Genomic DNA, 23,072 nt, shown 5'->3' with positions numbered 1-23,072 from the left:
CAGGAATGAGAGTTTCAGCAGTAGACGAACTGAGGCAGGGGTGGAAGCATGAAAGGTTATTACATTCATATAAAACCTTAAACATAGTACAAACATTCCAACATGCTTTACAGAAGCATTATCAAACAATATTTAACACTGAGGCACCTAAAGAGGTCAGGACAAAGAGGTAGGTTTTAAGGAAAGTGAAAGCACCACAAAATTATACAGATCAGAAGTTGTGAAGCTGGTCTCAAATAAGGCAACAGATAAGGCATTACAATTGACCACAGCTCTGAGAGTTACAAAAATGAACGAACAAAAGACCAGAGTTCCATCTCCTGATTGACATTTGGTAACCTCTATCGTAAAATACAGTGTGCAGATGTTTGGTTCAGGCAGAATAAGATTTGCGGCAATTACGTCCTCAGTCAAATACCTGTCAATACTTAGTGATACAGAGAAAGAGCAGTACAAAATTAAAAATAAAAACAAATTGTCATGCTATAAACTTGAAACTTAGAAGCTGTTTCATCGTAATAGTTTGACTAATACCCACCTCATCTCTTTATGAGAACTTGATATCTGATCCAATGCCATTCGATAAAATTTTATTGCCTTGGGATAATTTCTTTGCTTGAAGTAAATATTTGCCATGTTTACCTTCAATCGACCTACCAGTAAAAGTAACATTTTAAAAACTTTATTAAAGCTCTATTGCAGAAGAAAGAATATTGAAATCTTTCACTCATGTAAACTGAGCAACAGGAAAAACCATTCAGGAAGTCAATTTATCAACAATGGCAGTTTTGCTGAATTCAGATTCCAAACATTCTCCATTTCCCTTAACATCTTTATTTCCCAAGTATCTATTCTCTTTCAAACATCTGTTGATGATTGGTCTGTCTTAGCATATTTTTGATTTTTTTTTCATTTTAACCACTTTATTCTATATTCTAAGATTATATATTCAGTTCTGGAACTGCAGCTTCTGTAGGAGACCAACCTTACCACAGAGTTAAGATCTTTCATATCACATACCAACCCCTGCTTGACTGTTTAACTTCAGGTTTCCATCAGACATTTTACTTACCTTGATGAGCAAACAAGGAGTTAAATATCAAAGTTTACAGATGACACTTAAGAGAATTAGGAATTTTGGAGAAGGGGGCACAAGTTAACAAAGAGACAAAAGACCAAAGGCAATGATAGACCAAATGAGTGTACAGAACTGTGGCAACTGGAATTCAGTGTGGACAAGTGTGAGGTTAGCAACTTTGGATTGGAAGAAAGACCTTTGTATATTGTCACGATATCAAAAGTCTGTTGAACAAATGCATTTTGGAGTTCATATACATGAATGTTTAAAAGATGGTGCCAGGCACAAAAATTAATCAAACGGCTATTAAGGGGATTCAAATATAGTGATGTTTCAATTGTACACAGCTTTGTCAATGTCCATCTGGAGAACCATATTCAGTTTTGGGTATCAAAAGTCAAGAGTATGAGTGTAGATTCACCATGATAATACTAAGTTGTATAAGGTAACAGGTAACATTATAAAGGATAGTTTGCACAATATGAGGTATGTTCTCTTGAGTTGAGAAGATTGAGAAGTATTCTAATTTAGGTGGTTAATTTAAGAGAGCACTGTGGTACAGTGGTTAGCACTGTTGCCTCAATGCCAGGGACCAGGGTTCAATTTGAGCCTTTGGCAACTGTCCGTGTGGAATTTACAGCTTCTCCCTGTGTGTGCATGGGTTTCCTCTGGATGTCTGATTTCTTCCCACAGTTCAAAGATGCGCTGGTTAGGTGGATTGGCCATCCTCAATGTTGCCCAATAGGCATGTGCAGGTTAGGTGGGTTAGCCATAGTAAAAAAAACCCCACAAAGGATTATGGGGAATGGGCGGTGGGGTGGATCCGGTTGTGGTGCTCTTTGGAGGGTTGATGCAGACTCGATAGGCTAAATGATCTCTTTGGTTCTATGAAATGATAAAGGGATTCAAAACAGTGCATATAGGGAAACTTTTTCCTCTAGTGAAGAATCCAAAATAAGCTGCCATATCTAGAGCTGGGCCATTTGGTGGTGAAACAAGGAAACACCTATTAATAAAAATAATGGAATTAAATATCTCTGTCCCTCAAAAGGCTGTGAACACCAGATACAATTTTAAATCTGAAACTGAGCTTTTTGTTGGATAAGTGCAAAGGATCAGAAGCAATGGATAACTAATAGAGTTGAGGTGATAAAATTAGCGATGAGAGAACCGAGAGGCTTAACAGCTTTATTTGTTTCCACATTTTGCCAAGGGCATAGACCCTTTTCCTTAAGGGATAGCAAACTGAACAGAACACTCCAAGTGAATATTAACTAGCTCTATATATAATTAAAACTGTACTTTGCTTTTATATATGTACAAAATAAATTCCATAAACCTTTCGATTAAAGATATGCAACTTTTGATCCTCTTTAAAGTAGCAGGTTAGTTTTTGATTTCTTGCATATTTTTCCTCATCCACATTTATTCTCCTTTAGATCACAGAATGACCATTTTACACTCAATACATAGTAAATGTCTTAATGCCCCTTAATATCATTGCATATGAAACCCCATAAGAAAATCTGAAAGTACTTATATATTGTAATTGACAACGACCACATGCTTTCGAGCCATTCTTAACAATTACACAGAAACACAGGCAGAAATTTCCCCTCCCTTGGGTGGTGAGAATAAGGGTGGTGAAATAATAGAGAACAAGGTGACTTAATTGGGCAAGAGTCCAAAGATAAGATTTTGATGACAAGCAAATCTCTCTCAATTAAATCCTCATGCTTCAGATGGCTAGTTCAGCATATCACTGTCAGGCATTAAGAAATTTATTTCTATGTATTTGCATCTCATTAATAGCTCAACTTGCCATTTAAATCGTACTTCCAATCTTCTTCTCTACAATCAAGAAACCCGATTATGCAAAAACCGAACCAAAACACAGAGCAGGTGCTTATTCATTTATCTCAATAACACCCACTACATCTCACAGAATGGCTGTGCTGGTCATCTAGCTACGCTTTACACTAAACCACTACACCTCAACAAGAGTCTCCAATCTCAATGGCTAAATTCGCCCTGCAACTCTTCGTCCATGCAGCTCAGCATTGGCAAAGCACCAGCCTCAGAACATCATGATGTTTAGTCTTAGCCCTACTTTTCAAGCATTCGTCTTAATAGTGAGGAATAGAAAGGAGTGTCCTCCTTATGACAGGTCATTTTGCATTGAAAGCCAGCAAGGCATTCTATATATCTTAGCCTGCTTTTTAGCACAGGAGAGACAGGCAGCATGTGGTGATAGATAGCACTAAGGAATAAAATATATCTATCAGAAAGACGGTGGACACATCACTGCATAGCATGGTGCAGCATCAACATCAAAGCTGCAACAAATGCCAGCAGCTTACTTTGCATGTGCTTTCAGAAAATGGTGATGTGTGCAAGTCAAGAATGCTAGGTGTTAAGTGAGGTGAGGGTGGACTCCAGTCAAGTCAGGGATAATGCCACTGTCAGACAAAGAACTCGTCCAATTCAACTGCAGGGAGTAAAGTAATCTGACTGGCATTTGGTCCTATGAGAGTCCAAGGATTAGTGTCCTTGAAATCTGTGGATTCAATCTTCAAGGTCAACTGTAAGCAGCCTGGAGATTACACTTAGGTCAGGTGAGACCACTTCAGTGGAGGGAGTTATAGTCGTTCAAAGTTGTCCCAGCAAGGCAGCCTAGTTGTAGGTCACATTCAGTAATGGGGTTTGGTTGCTAATAGTCAGGGGGCTTATCATTGGGTTTTTCATGGTACTGTGGGACAAGTGAGCACATCAAGGCTGGTGATGGGCCTCATTGTACTGAGTCACTGAGGGAATGGTGACAGTGAAAGGGGACAAGTGGAGACAACAGGGTGGGAACTCAGTTACTTGGATAGGCTGGGTACTCACAAGTAGGGGGGGCAAGCAGGTCATAATTACATGGGGAGTGTAGGGCATTGGAAGCTTTAGAGTCAAGTAAAACAAACACATTAATAGTAATGTAAAGGGGTTTAATCGAAACATGGAAGGACTGAAAGGTCATCGAGGCCGTAAGGACAGCGACACAAAAGAGAATGTGAAGGATTGGAGAAATTCAAAGATCACCTACAGACAGGGCCTGTGAATAACTCATACAAACACATGGATGAAACATCACCATATTAGATCAAAAGTCAATTGTGCAACTAGTTCATAAAATAGATGTGGCTGCATGCAAAATGGATGGGATAGATTACTGTTTCTTCCCATGGGGTGGAATTTGCAATAACATTCTTTTTGAAGGAAGCCCTGCATGGGGAAATTACAGTAATTACATTAATTTAATTTATTAAACAGTCTGCTTCAATTCTCATTTCGTCTGGAGATTAGTAATCGTCAAAGAAAGCAGATAATAGATTGATCTTTCTGGTGCATGCTCAAACATCTCATCAGTAAAGGAAATCAGCATTGCTGATATCATTGATGTGTACTTGGAATCAGAGGTGAGGATGGAATCCAGCCAAATGCGAATGCACATTAAATTCCACCTATCACTGATTTGCCCATCTGACCAAGCTGTCTCTGTCTTCCTGCAACTTAAGATCTTCTTCCTCATTACTATCGACCCAGACAATCCTTGGGTCATCTGCAAGCTTATTTATCATTTCCTCCCCCCCCAACACCTCCAATCATTAACAATAAGGGACTCAGCACTGATCTGTGGTATGCCACTGGACACTAGCTTCCAGTTATGCAAACAGCCTTTTTCTTACCTCCCACTCTATTACTCAGCCAATTTAGGATCCAAATTACCAAGTTACCCTGGATACCCAGTCTCCCATATAGGATCTTGTCAAAGACTTTGATGAAATCCATATAAACTACATCAACTGCACTACCCTCATACAAATGTGATCACCTCCTCAAAACATTTTAGCAAATTTATTAGGCAGGACTTACAAAGCCATGCTGACTATCCCAAACACTATGCCAAATAGGTGCCAAACAACAACCTCCTCCAATGAGAGAGAACCTCAACTTTCAAAGGCATTACCATCATTAAATATCTCAGTATCAACAACTCATGCATTACTACTGACTAGAAACTGAACTGGAACCAGCCATATAAATAGACGCTACAAGGTTAGAGGCTAGGAATTCTGCAAGTAGCTCATCTCAAGACTTTTCTCCTAAAGCCTATCCACCATCTACAAAGCACACATCAGGAATGTATTTAGTGCAGGTGAAGAAGCTTGACATCATCCAGGACAAAGCAGCCTGCTTGACTGGCAACACATGAACAAACATTCACTCCTTCACCACATATACTCAGTAACACCAGTGTGCATCATCAACAAGATGCACTACAGAGATTTATCAAGGTCCTCATTCAGTACCTTCCAAACCCACAACCATTACCACTTAGAAGGATAATGACAGTAGATGCATGGGAACACCACCCTCTCCAAGTTTCCTTCCAAGTCACTCACAATCCTAACTTGGAAACATTTTATTATTGTTCCTTCACTAGGTCAAAATCCTCAAAATCCCTCCCAAACAGTGTTATTGGTCTACCTACACCAAATGGACTGCAACCAATCAAAGACACAGGTCACCAAGGGCAATTAGATATGGATAATAAATGCTGGTTCAGCCAGTGAAATCCAAATCCAATGAATGAATGAAAAAAAAAACAAACTCCGTAATGTTGAACTAATTTGTGGCCATCAACGCAACATTTTGGAAGTACCAAGTCTTGTTTGTAATGGAGCACTTGCAGGTCACTGCTTCTTTCCAAGATGTTGAGCCATATAGGGATGGCTGCTGGGAGTCAAAAGATACATGTATCCAAACCTAATTCATGACACCTCTAGGAAACGTGCAGATAGATGGACAGCTAAAGTACAACATGCTTCCACCAGGACCCTGTTCGAACAGACTACAGGTCTGGTGTTTGGACAACTCCAGCAGGGCTTTAGTGTATAGCCCATACAGGCAACCCCTTATCATGTGGTATGCAGTGTTGTTCACAATTTGAGCCCACAAAGTGCGATGTCCTTGATGCAGAGGAAATGAGGGAATAAGAGCAATCCTTTGAGGATCAGGAGAAAATTCCTGATGAAGGGCTTTTGCCCGAAACGTCGATTTCGCTGCTCCTTGGATGCTGCCTGAACTGCTGAGCTCTTCCAGCACCACTAATCCAGAATCTGGTTTCCAGCATCTGCAGTCATTATTTTTACCCAGATTAATCAGAAGGTCTGCCCATAAGAGGAGGACAGAGCAACACTTCAGAGAGCTCAAAAGGCCAGAAACTACCTTACTGCCACCCACTTCCAGGATGAATATGCTCAGTTGACAGGTAAGTGTAGATTTTGTAGAGGTTAAAGTGAATGGGAGCCTTTGGGGGACATGACACATGTAATACAAAGGCCTGTAGGCTTAGTGAGATATATTCACAGCAGCAGAGTTAGGACAGGTGATGGTCTTTTGTAAGGAGCAAAGAGTTGATGGGCCATCAGCTCTTTCCGAGCTCAGCAGGTCATGGACCTCTGCTGCCTGCCCCAGTTCATGGTGGAGACTGCACTGACCCACGCTATAGTCTCTACCCAAGCTGGTTTAGTCTTTTACTGCCAAAAGCTGGTAAAGGACTTACCATCTTTCCGTCACCCTGTACTTTAATGATCGAGAGTCATCTCTGAGAAACGAGGAGCAAGCTTAATTTCCTTTATCATCTGATTGGAGTTTAGAGACAAATGCCATAGTGCGAGGAGCAGTTCCTGGCTTACAGCATCTGATCTGGTGTCAGCTGGACATTTAAATATGGCACCAGTGCCTTGGTTATTGGAAATACCCAGCAGTGGCAAGAACCTTAGTCTCACTCATCACAATTCATTAAGTAACTCGTTTGCACAAATATATGAGATGAGAAGTGAGTAATTATGTGAAATACATCTCCCAGGCCATGGCAGAAACTCACTTGCTGCCACTGTTTAACTTCAAAAATGAAAATCTCATTCACACAAACAAAGGAGCAAGTCATGCAGCTCTTTTTGATCAGCAAAATTTCCCTTCATTTCAAAATTGAGCACGGTATTTTCAAGACAGACATCAAGCTTCTTGTCTGCAGTAACAGAAAACCAATAAGACTGATAGTAAAATTAATACTTAAAATTTAACAATCAGAATTTAATTACTTTATGAAGAGGGTGAGATCAATTTACATATAAAATAGCCATCAGTGATGTTCAGAATTTATTGCAACCACAAATTTGAAATCATTCCATCAACAGTAAGAAACAAATAGTTTTTCAATCATCAAATTTCAAACATATGCAAATCTGACAAAACTTAGAAGTATTATATTACTTTATGAATTATTGCATATCTCATTGTGCATTCCTATTTTCTTGTTATCTTGTTTTTTAAGTGATACAAACAAGCAAAGTGTATAATTATTGAAATACATATGTCAGCAGCAAATACTTGTCACAAACAATAGCAAAGTTCCTTTATATGTCGCTGTTGTCTTTTTCAAACGTTTTCATAAGTTTCTGTTATCTAGCATTTTAAGGTTTGCTTTTGTATTTGTTGTTACACCAGCTCTTTTGATAAGTTAACGTAAATTACTGGAGAATACATTACTCAAAATTAAGCAGTTTCAATTGAGTTTCCTGAAATGGTTATTCATCATATTTAATAGTAATTCCAAGAGCTTAATAAACATCAGTTATTAATTTTAAAATGCAACAAAATCACAACATTTTCAACATACATATGTTTACTGACATATAAAGCGCATTTCAAACAGTAAAGCATCGATTTTTTAAAAAATGGACAATACTTCTATCTTACCTGCATTGTTGAACATTTTGTTTTTCACTATCACTTGATAGGTATTTAATGCTTCTGCATACATATCATTGACTGCATATTGACTGGCTAAATTGAAAAGTACCTACGGATAAATTAATCTCATATTAATCATGACTGAAGTTACACTAAAATTCTTAATTTTCATTGGTTATAAAATATTTACTTTGAAATATACAATAACAAGGAAAATCATGCTATGTTTATCAGTGTTAAGCAAATGCTGATATTCAATACTAACTCACCGAATAAGTAAGATCCAGATTGATATGATCTGAAGATGCTGTTTGCTCTCTTTGTCTCACCAGTATTCTCTCCTTTCTACCTGCTTCCTTTGCTTTTTCCAAAGCCTGAAACAGCAAAAAAGGAATTATGTACTTCTTTGAAGTCTGAATCTAAACATCTGATATATCTCAAGAAAACTATTAAAAAACCCAAGAGGTCATGTGTCTATTTTTAACTTTGTATTGAATGTTAAGTGCTACCAACAAGCACTGAGAAGAAAAGGTAAATTAGACTGGTCTAGATGCTAATTCACATATGTCACTCAGCTAGCTTTTGGAGTTGCACTGGCATGTACATGTGATAATAGTATCTATTACATCTCAGCCAAGAATGATATTTCTTTTTGTTTTTTAAAGGAATCCACTAGCCACAACTTGTCAATGTGAAGATGCACCATTTAGCTCAACTCTTTGCTTCCGTCTCTTAATCAATCTTCTATCCATGTTACATCATCACTAAGTCTATGGGCCCTAACCTTGTATATTAACATTTCATGTCATGCCTTATCAAATGCCTTTTGGAAATTCAAGGATATTACATCTACTGGTTCTCCCTTACATTTTCTCACATTTTTTGCAGTTGGCTGCTCAAAGGAGTGGAAAATTCTGCCCCTTGTCTTAACATCATAATGTGTTCTTTTTCATTTCTATGACATTGAGATATTTTGCTATATTACAGATATAAACAAGTGAAAAAAAGCCTGGTGTCTTTGTTTAATTTCTCAAAGGACAAAAATGCTGATAATGCATTAATCTTTCAATATTCTACCTGATATGGCAGCCAAGACAACTTGGAGTACAATTTGAGTTAACAACCTCCCAGATTAAGAAGTGAGAGTACCATCACTGAGAAAGCTTTACACACATTTGGTGGAAATTAATTTAGGTCTAGAATTGTTGTTTCATTTAGAAACTTTTCACGTTAAAAACTTAATACACAACATAAAACAAAGTATTTTCCATCTCGGACAGGTTTTGGTAGCCTTTGGAGATGAAAGGGGGATTTGGCACAATATAATTTTTATCTATTGGCTATATTTCTTTCTGTGCTTTTGCCTTTCCCTGGAAGTTATACAGGGCATGACAGTGAGCTTTGTCTGCTCATGATGGTCCAGCTATCATGTGTAAAGACTGTGTCTTTTCGGTTTTTTATATTTTTAATTGTGGATTAAAATAAAAAATGAACTATTTTACAAACCAAGAATTGCTAAAGGATTAGTGCAGGTTTTAAAAGTATGCAATCTGACACTTACTGTAAGCACCATTTACACAACTGTTAGTTCAAGCAGTAATTGAAGTATAGTTTGCAGATGCTCTGGATTTGAGAGGTGTATACAAATGATGATTCAGCCAGCAGCATGTTGTTGATTGATAACTACTTGCTGATCAACATAGCAATGACAAAGGCCTCGTGATTGGTTCTCAGATAGCTGAATAGCTTGGGGCTAAGTAGAGGATAGTGAGAAAGTGAGAAGCCATCTGACCTCTATCGGCTCAGGTGCTATTTCTATTCTCTACAGCAAAAGCCACTCTAAGGTTGAAGAAAAACAACTTATTTCTCCTCCAGCAGTTGTTATAAGCTGTGAATTTTAATTTAAAAGTAGGAGACTTTTACAAGTGCTACCTAGCTATCCTGTATATCCTACAAACCAATGAAAGAATCTGGAGAAGGAAGACTGAGAAGCAGTATTCTGATTTGCACAAGAACCATCTCAGCATATCCTGTGAACAGAGTCCATTGAAATTCTTTATCAGTTTTCCTCCATCTATAACACCCCTGTTCTTTACCTTGTGCATGTGTGTGTTTAAAGGGGAGTTTATAAGGAAGTTAGAGTTTTAGCTAAAGTTAAATACCAATGGTTCATAATTGCTGACCTGTAGCCAGAGTCAATTTACTTGTATTAAATAGTAATTCATGTTAAGAACAGAATCTGACTCATGCTTTCTGTCAACCTGGGTCGCAAAGTCAACAAAATTAGAGAATTCTGCAGATTTCATAACTTTTTTTTGACAACTCTAGGAATAGCAGGGCTTGTTTTCCAGTACACTACCCCATTGATCATAACATATGAGGTGTGGGACAGGATGAAAAGACCAGATTGTTTTCTTGCTGGTTGTTAATTTTTTATGTTCACAGAACATGTTCCACAATGAAATTCTTACCAACTGTAGGTCACCACATCTATTGGCAATGCAACTTTCTTCAATCAATTCATTTACAATCTTCTCTAAATTCTTAACTTTTTCTTCTGGCCTACAAAATATGGTAGGGAAGCACAATAACAAATTTTGGTGAGGGCAATAATAATTTACATCAAACAGTCAAGGATGTGCTGCATAAAATATTACTTTCACCGATGTTTACAGGTTGCCAAAAATAGCAGATCATCCAGTCCTATAATGAAAATATATTTAAAAGCTACTTAGGAAATATTCTACATTACTGTATACAGTTACATTAATGACAGACGAAATGTAAATGCATTATAAATGTAATGAAATAAAACAAAATGTAAATGGACCATCAAGACTTTGCAGCAAAATTTCTTTCACAATTTTGGTTGAGGGGTATATGTTGGCCAGGACATCAACAGACCCAAGTAGTCTTCTTTGTTTAGTGCTATAGGATTTTTTAAACCTATAGATTATACAGAAGGTTGATTTAACATCTCATCTAAAAAGTAGCATCTCCAACAATGCAGGGCTTCCTTTGTCTTGCCCTAAACTTACTGTCTAGCTTTTTAAAAATTCTCTGGAGGTCAGAGGGTTACACTTGATTGAAAAAAAAAGATGCGGTGTAAAATAGTCCAACCACATCACTTTTATCACTGAGCCACTAAGCATCATATTGGTAGAGTGCCAAGTGGAAAAAGTGGTGAGTGTTAGTAAAAGAATGTACCTGATTTACAGCGCATGCATGGAAATACAAGCAGACAGATTCTATCATAAATATGTGATCTCCTCATCCAAGTTCTGTGTTTTGCTTACTATACGGGCAGCAAGGAAGAACATTTACCTCAATATAACAAAAAAAAATCCTCTACACTATTCTGTGAATGATTAACCATTAAGGGGAATGCTTACTTATTCTGATACTAAGTGCTACATGTTTTGAAGTAGTATTGTAGTCTGACTTACGTATCTTCATTCTTTGTTTCAAGAGGTGGAGCAGGACCTCTTGATTGCCCAAGTGGATCAAACGTAGAGCCTGAAATAAACAAAATATGATTTTTAAAAATATGATGAAATGTCACATTTACTTTCAAACAGTTATCCTAAGCAAATATAAAGCAGTAAATTCTTAGACAGATTAGTGAGGCTGAAAAACAATCAATACTACTTATCCATAGGCTTTATCTCGACTGCTAGAGAAGATCAATGAACAGACTTATGAGGCATTGACAATCATGATGAGAAAGTGAAAAGCAAAATACAGAGGAACCTCAATTATACAGCATTCAATTATCTAAATTTCGGATTATCCGGCAAGATTGCAAGGTCCCCATGCTTGGCTAAACTATGTAATCCAGCATTCGATTAACTGAATGAAATACTCCCCGCCCATGTCCTTTGGGTAATCGAGGTTCCTCTGTAATGTGAAAGAAATTTGAAAGAAAAAAATATACCTCAGCAGGTCAGGCTACATCTGCTATGACACAAACGGAGTTAACATTTCAAGTCTTTCATTAGGCATTGCATTTTTGATGAAAATTCACTGACCCAAATTTGGTGTGGAAGGTATTTAATCAGAGGGGAGTTTGACAGGTAGGGACTCCACTGCATTCTCACTTCCACTTGATTAAGTCTGTCATTCGAAGGACTATGCCAGTATTCTGGCCTTGCCACAAACTGGGGCCATTATGTGGAAACAGACAAGGATGGCAGATTTAACTCCCAAGGATGACAGATTTAACTCCACTAAGGATAATTTTGTTCCGATTTTATATTCCTCCATGATGAGTCTTGAGCATATTTTCAAGTTTGGGTCTCTGGAGTGAGAGTCTGGGGACAGTATCACTGTGCCATCATATCCTCCAATACCGTGTGTGTGTGTGTGTGTGTGTGTGTTGATCCTGTCAACCTGACCTATCCTCAATTTTAAACTGAAGGGGAGATGAGGCCAATGGCATCTTACTTACCTCTCTTCAATTGAGGCCTTTAAGTGACCATTAATGGGGCCAAAGCCCAACAGGTTATCCTGCAAGAGCCTCGAATGGGAAGTGGAATGGCACCTGCCTCATGGCTCCCTTTTGACATCAGGCATATCCCTATCTCACTGCCACAAGGTTATCTCCAATGTGTTAAGGGACTTAGGATCTGCCAGTGGTCCCAATGGTGGCCATATTCTGTTACGGAACTGCTAAGGCTCCAGAGTTGTTCGACAATAGATTGATCAGCAGCTCTGAGGCAAGACATCTTCTCAAGAGAGGGATGAGAAACTCTACTATAAAATTACCTCTGCCCCGTGTAAAATAATGCCATCAATATCATACGCAACATGAACACACAATGTACAGAAGGAGCAGCGCTAAATATCCTGACTGTTCATTTTAATATTTTAAGTAGAGCATAGGAAGCCCTACAATGTGTCATCCCTATACTTCCAGAATCCAGTCAGGAATCTTGTATGCAAAATACCTATTAGTTAAGTTCAAAGCTATTGGGATTTGTCTAAAACAAGGGAATGAAAACAAAACTGATCAGAAGGGAAACAAAAATCACAGTACTTGTTAAATTGGAATTGGAGGTGGTGGAATGGAGCGAGGTAGAAAGAGTACCAAGTGGACAACTCAAGGAAGTGTGTGGTTACTGTTTTGCAATTCTATCAATTATTCAGGTTTAGAAATCCAATACACGGTGGCACAATGGTTAGCACTGCTGCCTCACAGCGCCAGAAACCCGGGTTCAATTCCCGCCTCAGGCAACTGTCTGTGTGGAGTTTGCACATTCTCCCAGTATCTGCGTGGGTTTGCTCCGGTTTCCTCTGACAGTCCAAAAAAAATGTGCACGTTAGGTGAATTGGCCATCCTAAATTGCCCGTAGTGTTAGGTGAAGGGGTAAATGTAGGGGAATGGGTCAGGGTGGGTTGCTCTTCGGAGGGTCGGTGTGGACTTGTTGGGCCGAAGGTCCTGTTTCCACACTGTAAGTAATCTTATCTATAATAGCCTATAGCCTCTTCTTGAGATCGACAGGATTGGAAACAGCATAGTTGAGATAAATCTCTAAGATTTTAACTAGAGAAAACAAGATACTTGGGAGTACAAGTTAAAATAGAAAAGTGCACATTTAGGACTGACATCAGGATGCTCTTCACTAACAGTGATCAATACATGAAATGGACTCCCCAGTAACGGCGTAAAATGAAAAGACAACTTTCTTTTTGCACAAATAAGCTGATATAGAGCCAAAACCCTCCCTGATCCATAATCTTTTCTCTAAAATATTTCAAATGAAACAGACCTCTGTAAGCTGCAGAAGAATAGCCAGCTGCACGTACTGCTGTCATAGGTCTAGCAACAGTAATTCCATCCTTAAAAGATGAAGAATAATGCTGTTACATATACTTTGTTTTCAAAGTAGAAAAGAGGCAAAATCATAAAATTACTCCACATGTAAATATGAATATCAGAGCGAAACAATAAAAAACGTACTAAGAAAAATATATAGAAACTGATTGCTGTCCTTCAGTGTCAGAGATAGGCCACACAAATTGTCACCTACACCACACAGTGTAGGAATAAAAAAACTATTCTCACATTAGCAGGCTATGTTTAGCGGGGTATCACAAAGTTCAGTATGTGGCCCCCAGCTGCTTACAATATATATTGATCTGGATGTGGGACCAACCACAATATTTCCAATTTTTTTATTCATATGAAACTAAATGGGAATGTGTATTGTAAGGAAGATATAAAAGGCTTCAGGAAGATTCAGACAGACTTAATGAATGGGAAAGAACTTGACAGATCAAACATAATGTCAAAAAGTGTAAAGTTATCTACTTTGGTAGAAGAAACAGATGTACAGAGTGTTTCTTCAATGGTAAGATGTTAGAAAATGTAAATGTACAAAAGGACCTTGGTGCCCTTGTTGATAAGTCACTGAAGATTGACATTCAGGTGTAGCAAGCTACTGGGAAGCTTAATGGAAGGTTAGTCTTTATTACAAGAGGATTTGAGTCAGGAGTACCAAAGCTTTCTTTCAACTTTAAAAGAGCTTACTTAAGACGGCACATGGAGTCCTGTGTGCAGTTTTGATCTCTTTAACTCAAGAAAGATATTATTGCCACTGGGGAATGCAACAGAGGTTCACCAGACCTGTTTCCAGGATGGTGAAACTGTTCAACGAGAGATAGGCAAATTGGACCTATATAGTCAAGATTTTCAAAGAATGAAAGATAATTTCATTGAAACTTACAAAATACTTAAAAGGATTGTTAAGTTAGATGCAGGAAAGAGGTTTTTCCTGGTTGGGGAGTCTAGAACCGGGGCATAATTTCAAAAGGGAGCTACACTTACGTCCAAGAATTGTTTTACTTAGAGGGTTGTGAACCTTTGGAATTCTCTACTATAGAGGGCTGTGAAAACCCAGAATTTGAGTAGTTTAAGGTAGAGATTGGTAGATTTCTGATTACCAATGATGTATACGGTTATGGGTAAAAATGTTTGATCAGTTGAAGGGCGGAGCAAGCTCAATGGGCAAATGGCCTATTCCTGTTCCTATATTCCTAAGATAATAGAAACAAATCATTTTCTACAAATTCTATGCAAAACAGGAAAATTGCACAATTGTTTCCATATATAATCCATTTTAAATATCTTCTCAGTAAGAATGTACTGAGTCACGTCACATTAGATGAAGTCTTATATGATTTGATTGAGCCACATACTTTAATTCACAGCACCTGCTGCAGGCATACCACCATGAAACTATTGATAATTTTTAATACGTGAGATATAATATAATGCTGATCCTAACAATGGGACTACAAACCAGAAATCAGCCCTCTAACATTTCCTTCACACAGATGGCCATTATCTATCTGTAATACTCTCAGCATTTTGTATCACAAATACATTTAATGAGAGGACTTAAATAACTTAGATGTAAATGAAGGCACTGACAAAATAATAATGAACCTTAAAATATTGCTTAAATTAGGGCATCATAAAATAGATTCCTAAGAATCAGAGACTACTCGTAAGCATTACCAGCTACACAATAGGAGTATCCATTCAGAAACAAAGTTGAAATATTTTGTACAGAAATGCCTTTTCACTTTTCCATTAAAAACTCAAGTGTGTAACGATGTCCAGGAACTACTGTGACGCAGAATCAGATCAAAATCTGATACTTAATTTAAATTGGCAATTTTTAAAAACTTTATTTGTACAACCAAAATAGTTTTGTATCAACACAGAACAAATGTGCCTTAATGCAAATTGAACAAATGAACAGCATAATGCTAAGCTATCAATAGTTTATAAATTGCAGAGTAGGATTCATACTCCCTGAAATTCTTCTGTTACATAAACCCATTGGAGCAAGTTAAAATAGTTAAAATGATGATAATCAATTTATAATTTATTAAATAACAATCAACTTAATAATCAATGATAATTTTCAGAATGCACTTGATAAATGTTATACAAGAAACCTGTGGAACACAAAAATGCAGGGAGAATATCGACAAGTTGAATTGGCTGCATAATATTAAACAAACGATAATGATAAAAATGCTGTGCTTCTAATAGTGTAAGTATGCCTGTAGGTATGAGTGCAGAATATCTTCAGAATTTCTGAAGATACTGCATAGAAAATGAAGAAAGGGATATGATTCAAAGATAGAAGCTCCATGGAACTTAACTAGAAAAAGGAATTTCAAATTGTTTTAATAGTGAAGAAATCTTATGTAATTAATTAAAAGAATGATTTGGGATAAGGGCTTCACAGCCAAAGGAAGCTTTTTGTGTCCATGCCCAGCTGCACTAGAGGTGGTGATGATAAGCCATTTTCATGAATCACTGCAGTCTCATGTAGATACTCCAACACTGCTGTAATGTGGGAAATTCCAAGATTTTAACCCATCAACAATTAAGGTGCAGTGATATATTTCCAATTCAAGATGTTGTGCAAATTGCAGGAAACTGTTGCAGATGGTTATGTTCCCATGCATCTGTTGCCCTTGACCTAAATGGTTGAGGTCATGGATTCACAAGATGCACTGACGGCAACTTGCAGCTCCAGGATTCATGTATTAGTCGATCTAAATCTGGTCAAGTAATCCCATATTCCCAACCCCACTCCCATGCCCAGGACAGTGTTGGCATTGAACTGCAACAGGAGATGCTTAAAGGTCTTGCGTGGGAGAAGATCATTCAATGGCATTGGTGTAGCATAAACACTCCTTGTCATTTTTTAGCCCAATGCTGAACTTGTCCAAACTCTGTAACATGCATACAACTGCTCCAGTGTTGGAGAAGTTCGGTATTTGTGCGGTCTGATGAGGACGCCAAGACAAATCATCCATTTGGCAAATCTGCCTGAAGCCTTCTATTTCACACTCATATGCTTTGTTGTTTTTGCAGATGGGATTCTCATGGATCATTCTCATTTGTTAGTTGTCACCATCATTCACATCTGGAAATGACAGGGCTGTACAACGTGGATTTGATACACTGGTTGTGGGATTGCTTAGTTCTGTCAATCACTTGCAGCTTATGCTGTTTAACACATACGTAGTCCTGTCTTATAGTTTAACTAAGTTGATATTTCATTTTTACTTTTATCTGTTGTCCTTCCTGTCACTTTCCTCTAAACTCTTCGTTGAATCCTGGCTTGATGATAATAGTACAGTAAATTATATAATAAAATGACATTATAAAATAACATTAAACTTAACCAAGTTTAAAGATTATTACTGAGTAATAATCTGTCATTTAAGAACACAGGAACAGGAGCAGGTCATTCAGCTTGTAAAGCTTCCACTGCCATTTAAAATAATCATGACTGATCGAAAACTTCAATGCCTTTTTCCTATACCACCTCCATAACCCTTTACAGCATTCGAAATCAGAAACCTAAAAATCAATTTCTACCTTAAACATACAGAGATAGGGTAAAGGGGTGTGTCTGGGTGGGATGCTTTTCAGAGGATTGGTGTGGACTCAGTGAGGTAAATGGCCTGCTTCCACACACTAAGGATTCTACTGTCAAATATTCAAACCTTCTGTGGTAATAAATTCAAAAGGTTCACAATGCTCTGAATAAAAATAATTCTCCTCATTTCGGTCTTAAATGGCATCTCCCTTATTTTAAATTGTGCCCTTGGTTCTAGACTTTTTCTGGGGGGAACGTTTGGTGCACATCAAAGGATCTGTCGTATTTAGCACAGTAATATTGCCACACAACACAATGGAGGATATTCTCAACATGAAAACGGGGCTTTGTCTCCACAAGGACTGTGCAGTGGCTACTCGTACCAATACTGTCACGGGTGGCAGGCAGATTGGTGAGGATGAGGTTGAGGATGTTTTTCCTCTCACGTTGATTCCTTCATCTCCTACCACAGACCAGTCTAGCAACATTAACCTTTAGCACCCAACCAGCACGGTCAGTAATGGTGCTCCAAACCTACTCTTAGTAGACTCTGGACACTTAAATCCCCCACCCAAAATATAAATTGCACCATTGTCACTCTCTGTGCTTCCTCTAAGTTGTATTTAACATGAAGAAGAAGTATTTTTGTACATCAGAACTTTCCACATTTACAATTAAGAATTACCCTGCACATCCTTTCCTCCTACCAATATAGATAATCTCACATAAAATTCTGTCTGCCATGTTCTTGGCCATTCACTAGGCCTGCCCAAACTGCCCGAAGCCAATTTACATCTTCCTTACAACAGATATGTCTGTTTAGCTTTGTAGCATTACATTTGGACCCCACACCTAAATTACTATTATAAACTGTTAGCAGCTGTGGACCAAATACTGATCCTTGCAGCTCTCCTCTAATCACAGCCTGCCAATACGAGAATGATAATTATTATCTATAAATGCTGTGCTCAGTAGATAATTAAAAGTTTGATTACTTTCTTACCTGAATAACTCCAGTGGCAGGCCTTCCCATTGAAGAGGCCAAAGGCACTCTTGCCTACATTTAGAAAACATTTGTTTAGGTAAACGGCAAATAAAAATATATTATACAACAGAAGTACTAAGAAATTAATTTTGATAAATTTTTCACATTGAGTACACAATATCAGCTTAATTTCTTTTTACTTTTCTCTTTTTATTTTTAAAATGTTGAGCGTACTAAACAGAAAACAAATATTTCTTTCCTGTCTTCTACAATAAAATCTTTTGTCAGGCCACTGCTCTACACTGTTGAAGGCAAGACCCCAGAAAAAAGATCAGCTGGGCATGTAGCTAGAAATTGTGCAGTGCAGTTCTGTAAAGGTATATTTTAAGAAATTAAAGTTAAAGCAAAACAATAGTAGTTTGTTTTGCCAGGAGGCCTGGGTTTAGGTCTCAGAGGTCTGTAATAACATTTCTGAACAGATTGATTAGAAAATACTCTAAGGAACTGCAGCAAAGATGACCTAGAACTGAGTTGACTTATCTCCAAAAACCAACCTGCTCAAATGCAGAGGGCTATTGTGCCACAGTAGTAGCGTTCCTACACTGAGCCTGGGGGCTGGGTTCAAGTTTCACCTGCTCCAGAGATGTATCATAATTATGTAAGTTAGCTCACTGAGCTTGTAATCTTGTTAATGACGTTAGTTTTGCTGGTGATATCATTTACAAGGTACTATGCAAGAACTGTAAAAAACACTACATCGGACAAACTAGCAAGAAACTTGCCACCAGGATACATGAACACCAACTGGCCACCAAATGATGTGACCCACTATCACTAGTTTCTATACATACAGACAAAGAAGTTGATCACTTTGACCGGGACAACACACACATCCTAGAAGAGGCGAAACAAAGACATGCACAAGAATTCTTAGAGGCATGGCATTCTAACCAGAACTCCATCAATAAATACATCAATTTAGACCCCATCTACCTTCCTTTGAAAAAAGAACTGGAAATAACATCACCTCCTTAAGAAACCAAGACCTATAAATAGAGAGACGGGACATACCACCAGCGCTTCACCGGAGACTCTCACTGTTGATGTTACCGAGTATGGTGATGAAATGTCTGAAAACAAACCTTCAAGCTCAGCGAGCTAACTTACATACTTATCATCAATCTGAGCTACAAAATCTTCTCAAACATTGCTAATAATATATCCGAACAGGCTAATTAAAATAAAAACTAAGAGTTCCAATGCTAGGTTTTTAAGAAAAGCTGCAACATCTGACAAAAAAAGACGAGGTTCACAAAAGATGTAAAAGATAACATTACAGGTAAGGCAACTCACGTGGAAAATGTCATTTTTAACATAATGAAAAAAAGGGCAGGAAGTTTTTGAGTGCGGGAGTTGTGATTTACTAAGGAAGTTGAATCTCTTGTCAAGAGGAAGAAGGCGGTTTATATTAGGATGAGATGTGATAGCTCAGTTAGGGCGCTTGAGAGTTACAAGCTAACCAGGAAAGACCTAAAGAGAGAGTTAAGAAGAACCAGGGGGGATATGAGAAGTCGTTGGCGGATTGGATCAAGGAAAACCCTAAAGACTTTCTATAGCTATTTCAAGAATAAAAGAATGACAAAAATAAAATCAATCAAGCATAGTACTGGGAAGTTGTGGGTGGAGTCAGAAGATGTAGGGAAAGCACTAAATGAATACTTTTCATCAGTATTCACACTAGAAAAAGACAATGTGATTGAGGAGAATACTGAGATACAGGCAACTAGACTAGACAGAGTTGAGGTTCACAAAGAGGTGTTAGCAATTCTAGAAAGTGTAAAAATAGATAAGTCCCTGGGCCAGATGGAATTTATCCTAGGACTCGCTGAGAAGCCAGGGAGGAGATTGCAGAGCCTTTGGCTTTGATCTTTATGTTGTCATTGTCTACAGGAATAGTGCCAGAAGACTGGGGGATAGCAAATGTTGGGAACATGTTCAAGAAGGGGAGTAGAGACAACCCTGGAAATTATAGACCAGTGAGCCTTACTTCGGTTGTGGGCAAAGGGTTGGAAAGGGTTATAAGACAGAGGAGTTATAATCATCTAGAAAGTATAAATTGATTAAGGATAGTTAACACAGTTTTGTGAAGGGTAGGTCATGCCTCACAAACCTTATTGAGTTCTTTGAGAAGGTGACCAAACAGGTTGATGAGGGTAAAGCTGTTGATGTGGTGCATATGGATTTCAGTAAGGCATTTGGTAAGGTTCCCCATGGTAGGCTATTGCACAAAATACGGAGGCATGGGATCGAGGGTGATTTAGCCATTTGGATCAGAAATTGGCTAGCTAAAGACGACAGAGGGTAGTGGTTGATGGGAAATGTTAATCGTGGAGTTCAGTTCCTAGTGGGGTACCGCAAGGATCTGTTTTGGGTCCACTGTTGCTTGTCATTTATATAAATAACTTGGATGAGGGCATAGAAGGATGGGTTAGTAAATTTGCGGATGATACTAAGGTCGGTAGAGTTGTGGATAGTGACGAAGGATGTTCTAGGTAACAGAGAGACATAAATAAGCTGCAGAGCTGGGCTGAGAGGTGGCAAATGGAGTTTAATGCGGAAAAATGTGAGGTGATTCACTTTGGAAGGAGTAACAGGAATGCAGAGTACTGGGCTAATGATAAGATTCTTGGCAGTGTAGATGAGCAGAGAGATCTCAGTGTCCAGGAACATAGATCCTTGAAAGTTGCCACCCAGGTTGATCGGGTTAAGAAGGCATATAGCGTGTTAGCTTTTATTGGCAGAGGGATTGAGTTTCGGGACCATGAAATCATGCTGCAGCTGTACAAACTCTGATGTGGCCACATTTGGAGTATTTAGTACAGTTCTGGTCACTGCATTATAGGAAGGATGTGGAAGCTTCGGAAAGAGTTCAGAGGAGATTTACTAGGAGGTTGTCTGGTATGGAGGGAAGGTCTTACGAGGAAATGCTGAGGGACTTGAGGCTGTCTTCATTAGAGATGTCAGAGGTAGTTTACTTATTCAGAGAATAGTAGGGGCATGGAATACACTGCCTGCAACAGTAGTCGACTCGTCAACTTTAAGGGCATTTAAATGATCATTGGATAGGCATCTGGACGAGAATGGAATAGTGTAGGTTAGATGGGCTTCAGATTGGTTCCACAGGTCGGTGCAACATCGAGGGTCGAAGGGCCTGTGCTGCACTGTAATGTTCTATGTTCTATAATGAAAAAGTATATTTAAAGTTTGTAACTGTGTTTAGTTATCCGGCTGAAGAGAATGTCCAAGGCAGCTGCTTAATAAAAATTCAAAATTTAAAAATGTATATGAAAGCCTTTGACATGGACCAGATCATATTCCCTCAAAATATATTAAGAAAGTAGTCTAGATCTTAACATTTTCTTATTTCAAAGATAAAGGCCAGGTTCTGTGCAAAATGATTTGGTTAAACTCCTTGGCGTTAAGCGAAACACAATTTATTCAAACACTATAGTTAAAATACAACAAAAGAAAGAACAGAATAATTTAACTCTACTGGACAATTGAACAGAATAATAGATATAGTAACTATTACTAATTAACTGTTCCAATAAAGTAACATCACATGAACATCCCTTTGGCAAAAAGACAAATTCAGAAACAGGTCGTCTCACACGCAATTCAGCAACAGAGAGGGAACCCCAGCTTCTAGCTGTAACCGAGACAGGGGAAGAAATAACTTCTTAGAGGCTCCAGTAGCTTCTATTGAATCTAAAAGCTGAAAAAAACCTAGAAATCCTGGCGTGTGAGAGAAGGCTGCACCCATCCAGCCTGTCTCCATTGTTCCAACTTTTAAAAAAACCCTAAGGTCTCTCAAACTATTTATTTTAACAGAGACTGCTTGGTACACTCATTCAATTACTCCCTTGAACAAAACCAGGACAAAATACACATCTTAGAGCCACAGCTCCAGCACACCTTGAATATACAGAGGAACTTCGATTATCTGAATACAAATTATCCAAATTTTGGATTATCCAAACAAGATCTCAAGGTCCCATATAAACCTTACATCAGGGGGATTCAAGATGGCGGCGACCCAGCAAGACTGAGTCTATAGTGCTCCTCCCAAGACTTGGGTACAGTGGGTCACCCACCCCTACCACGCTCACCAAATCATTTATAATAGTTGTGTAATTTAATTAGTTGTGTAATATTACGTTTAAACAATTTAATCCTAAGTAAAAATGACTAAAGGGAAGGGAGCCCGCAGCTCTCAGCAAGCAGGAACCCCTCCCCCACCCTCTCCAACGGCAGCAGAGGCGTCCACAGCGGCCCCGGGGGACTTACCTACAGTGACAAGCCTTGCAGAAATGATTTCCAAGCTGGATTCGAAGATCGATGCCTTTATTGCAGAATCCAGAAATCGTTGGGACTCGCTCTCGGCCGCGCTGCAGAAGCACGACCGAGAAATCCAAGAAATTGAGCGCCGATTCGGAGGGGCGGAGTTAAAGGCCGTGACCTCCGAAACTACCGCTCAATCGGCCGTGGATCAGGTCCGGATTCTGGAGCAGCGAGTTCAGACCTTGGAAAATCATATTGACGACCTCGATAATCGAGATCGACGAAAAAATATTCGTTTGCTGGGCCTTCCCGAACGGGAAGAGGAAGGCCAGCTTACAGCATTCCTGGAGCAGTGGCTGCCACAGCTTTTAAATCTGCAAGCTGGATCAGGCCAGGTAAGGGTGGAATGGGCCCACCGGGTCGCAATACATGGGCCCGGCTCGAACCAGCGCCCGCGCCC

At 38.7% G+C, this 23,072-nt stretch overlaps 1 protein-coding gene across 4 annotated transcripts in view; it reads right to left on the bottom strand.

The window, feature by feature from the left end:
- ift88 (intraflagellar transport 88 homolog) overlaps positions 1-23,072 on the bottom strand; it is a 302,741-nt gene that overhangs the window by 86,367 nt on the left and 193,302 nt on the right. For 3 of the 4 annotated variants that reach the window (XM_043691899.1, XM_043691900.1, XM_043691897.1), the window contains exons 5-11: positions 18,290-18,343; positions 13,648-13,717; positions 11,326-11,395; positions 10,351-10,441; positions 8,149-8,253; positions 7,886-7,988; positions 539-653 (exon numbers count right to left, since the gene is read on the bottom strand). In XM_043691899.1, the coding sequence (XP_043547834.1) occupies positions 539-653; positions 7,886-7,988; positions 8,149-8,253; positions 10,351-10,441; positions 11,326-11,395; positions 13,648-13,717; positions 18,290-18,343 (608 nt within the window). The remainder of the gene's footprint in view (positions 1-538; positions 654-7,885; positions 7,989-8,148; positions 8,254-10,350; positions 10,442-11,325; positions 11,396-13,647; positions 13,718-18,289; positions 18,344-23,072) is intronic. The other variant, XM_043691901.1, reaches the window with a different exon arrangement.

Source organism: Chiloscyllium plagiosum, chromosome 6, assembly GCF_004010195.1.
Source record: "Chiloscyllium plagiosum isolate BGI_BamShark_2017 chromosome 6, ASM401019v2, whole genome shotgun sequence".
NCBI lineage: Eukaryota > Metazoa > Chordata > Chondrichthyes > Orectolobiformes > Hemiscylliidae > Chiloscyllium > Chiloscyllium plagiosum.
This window is presented reverse-complemented; position numbering and strand designations above follow the sequence as displayed.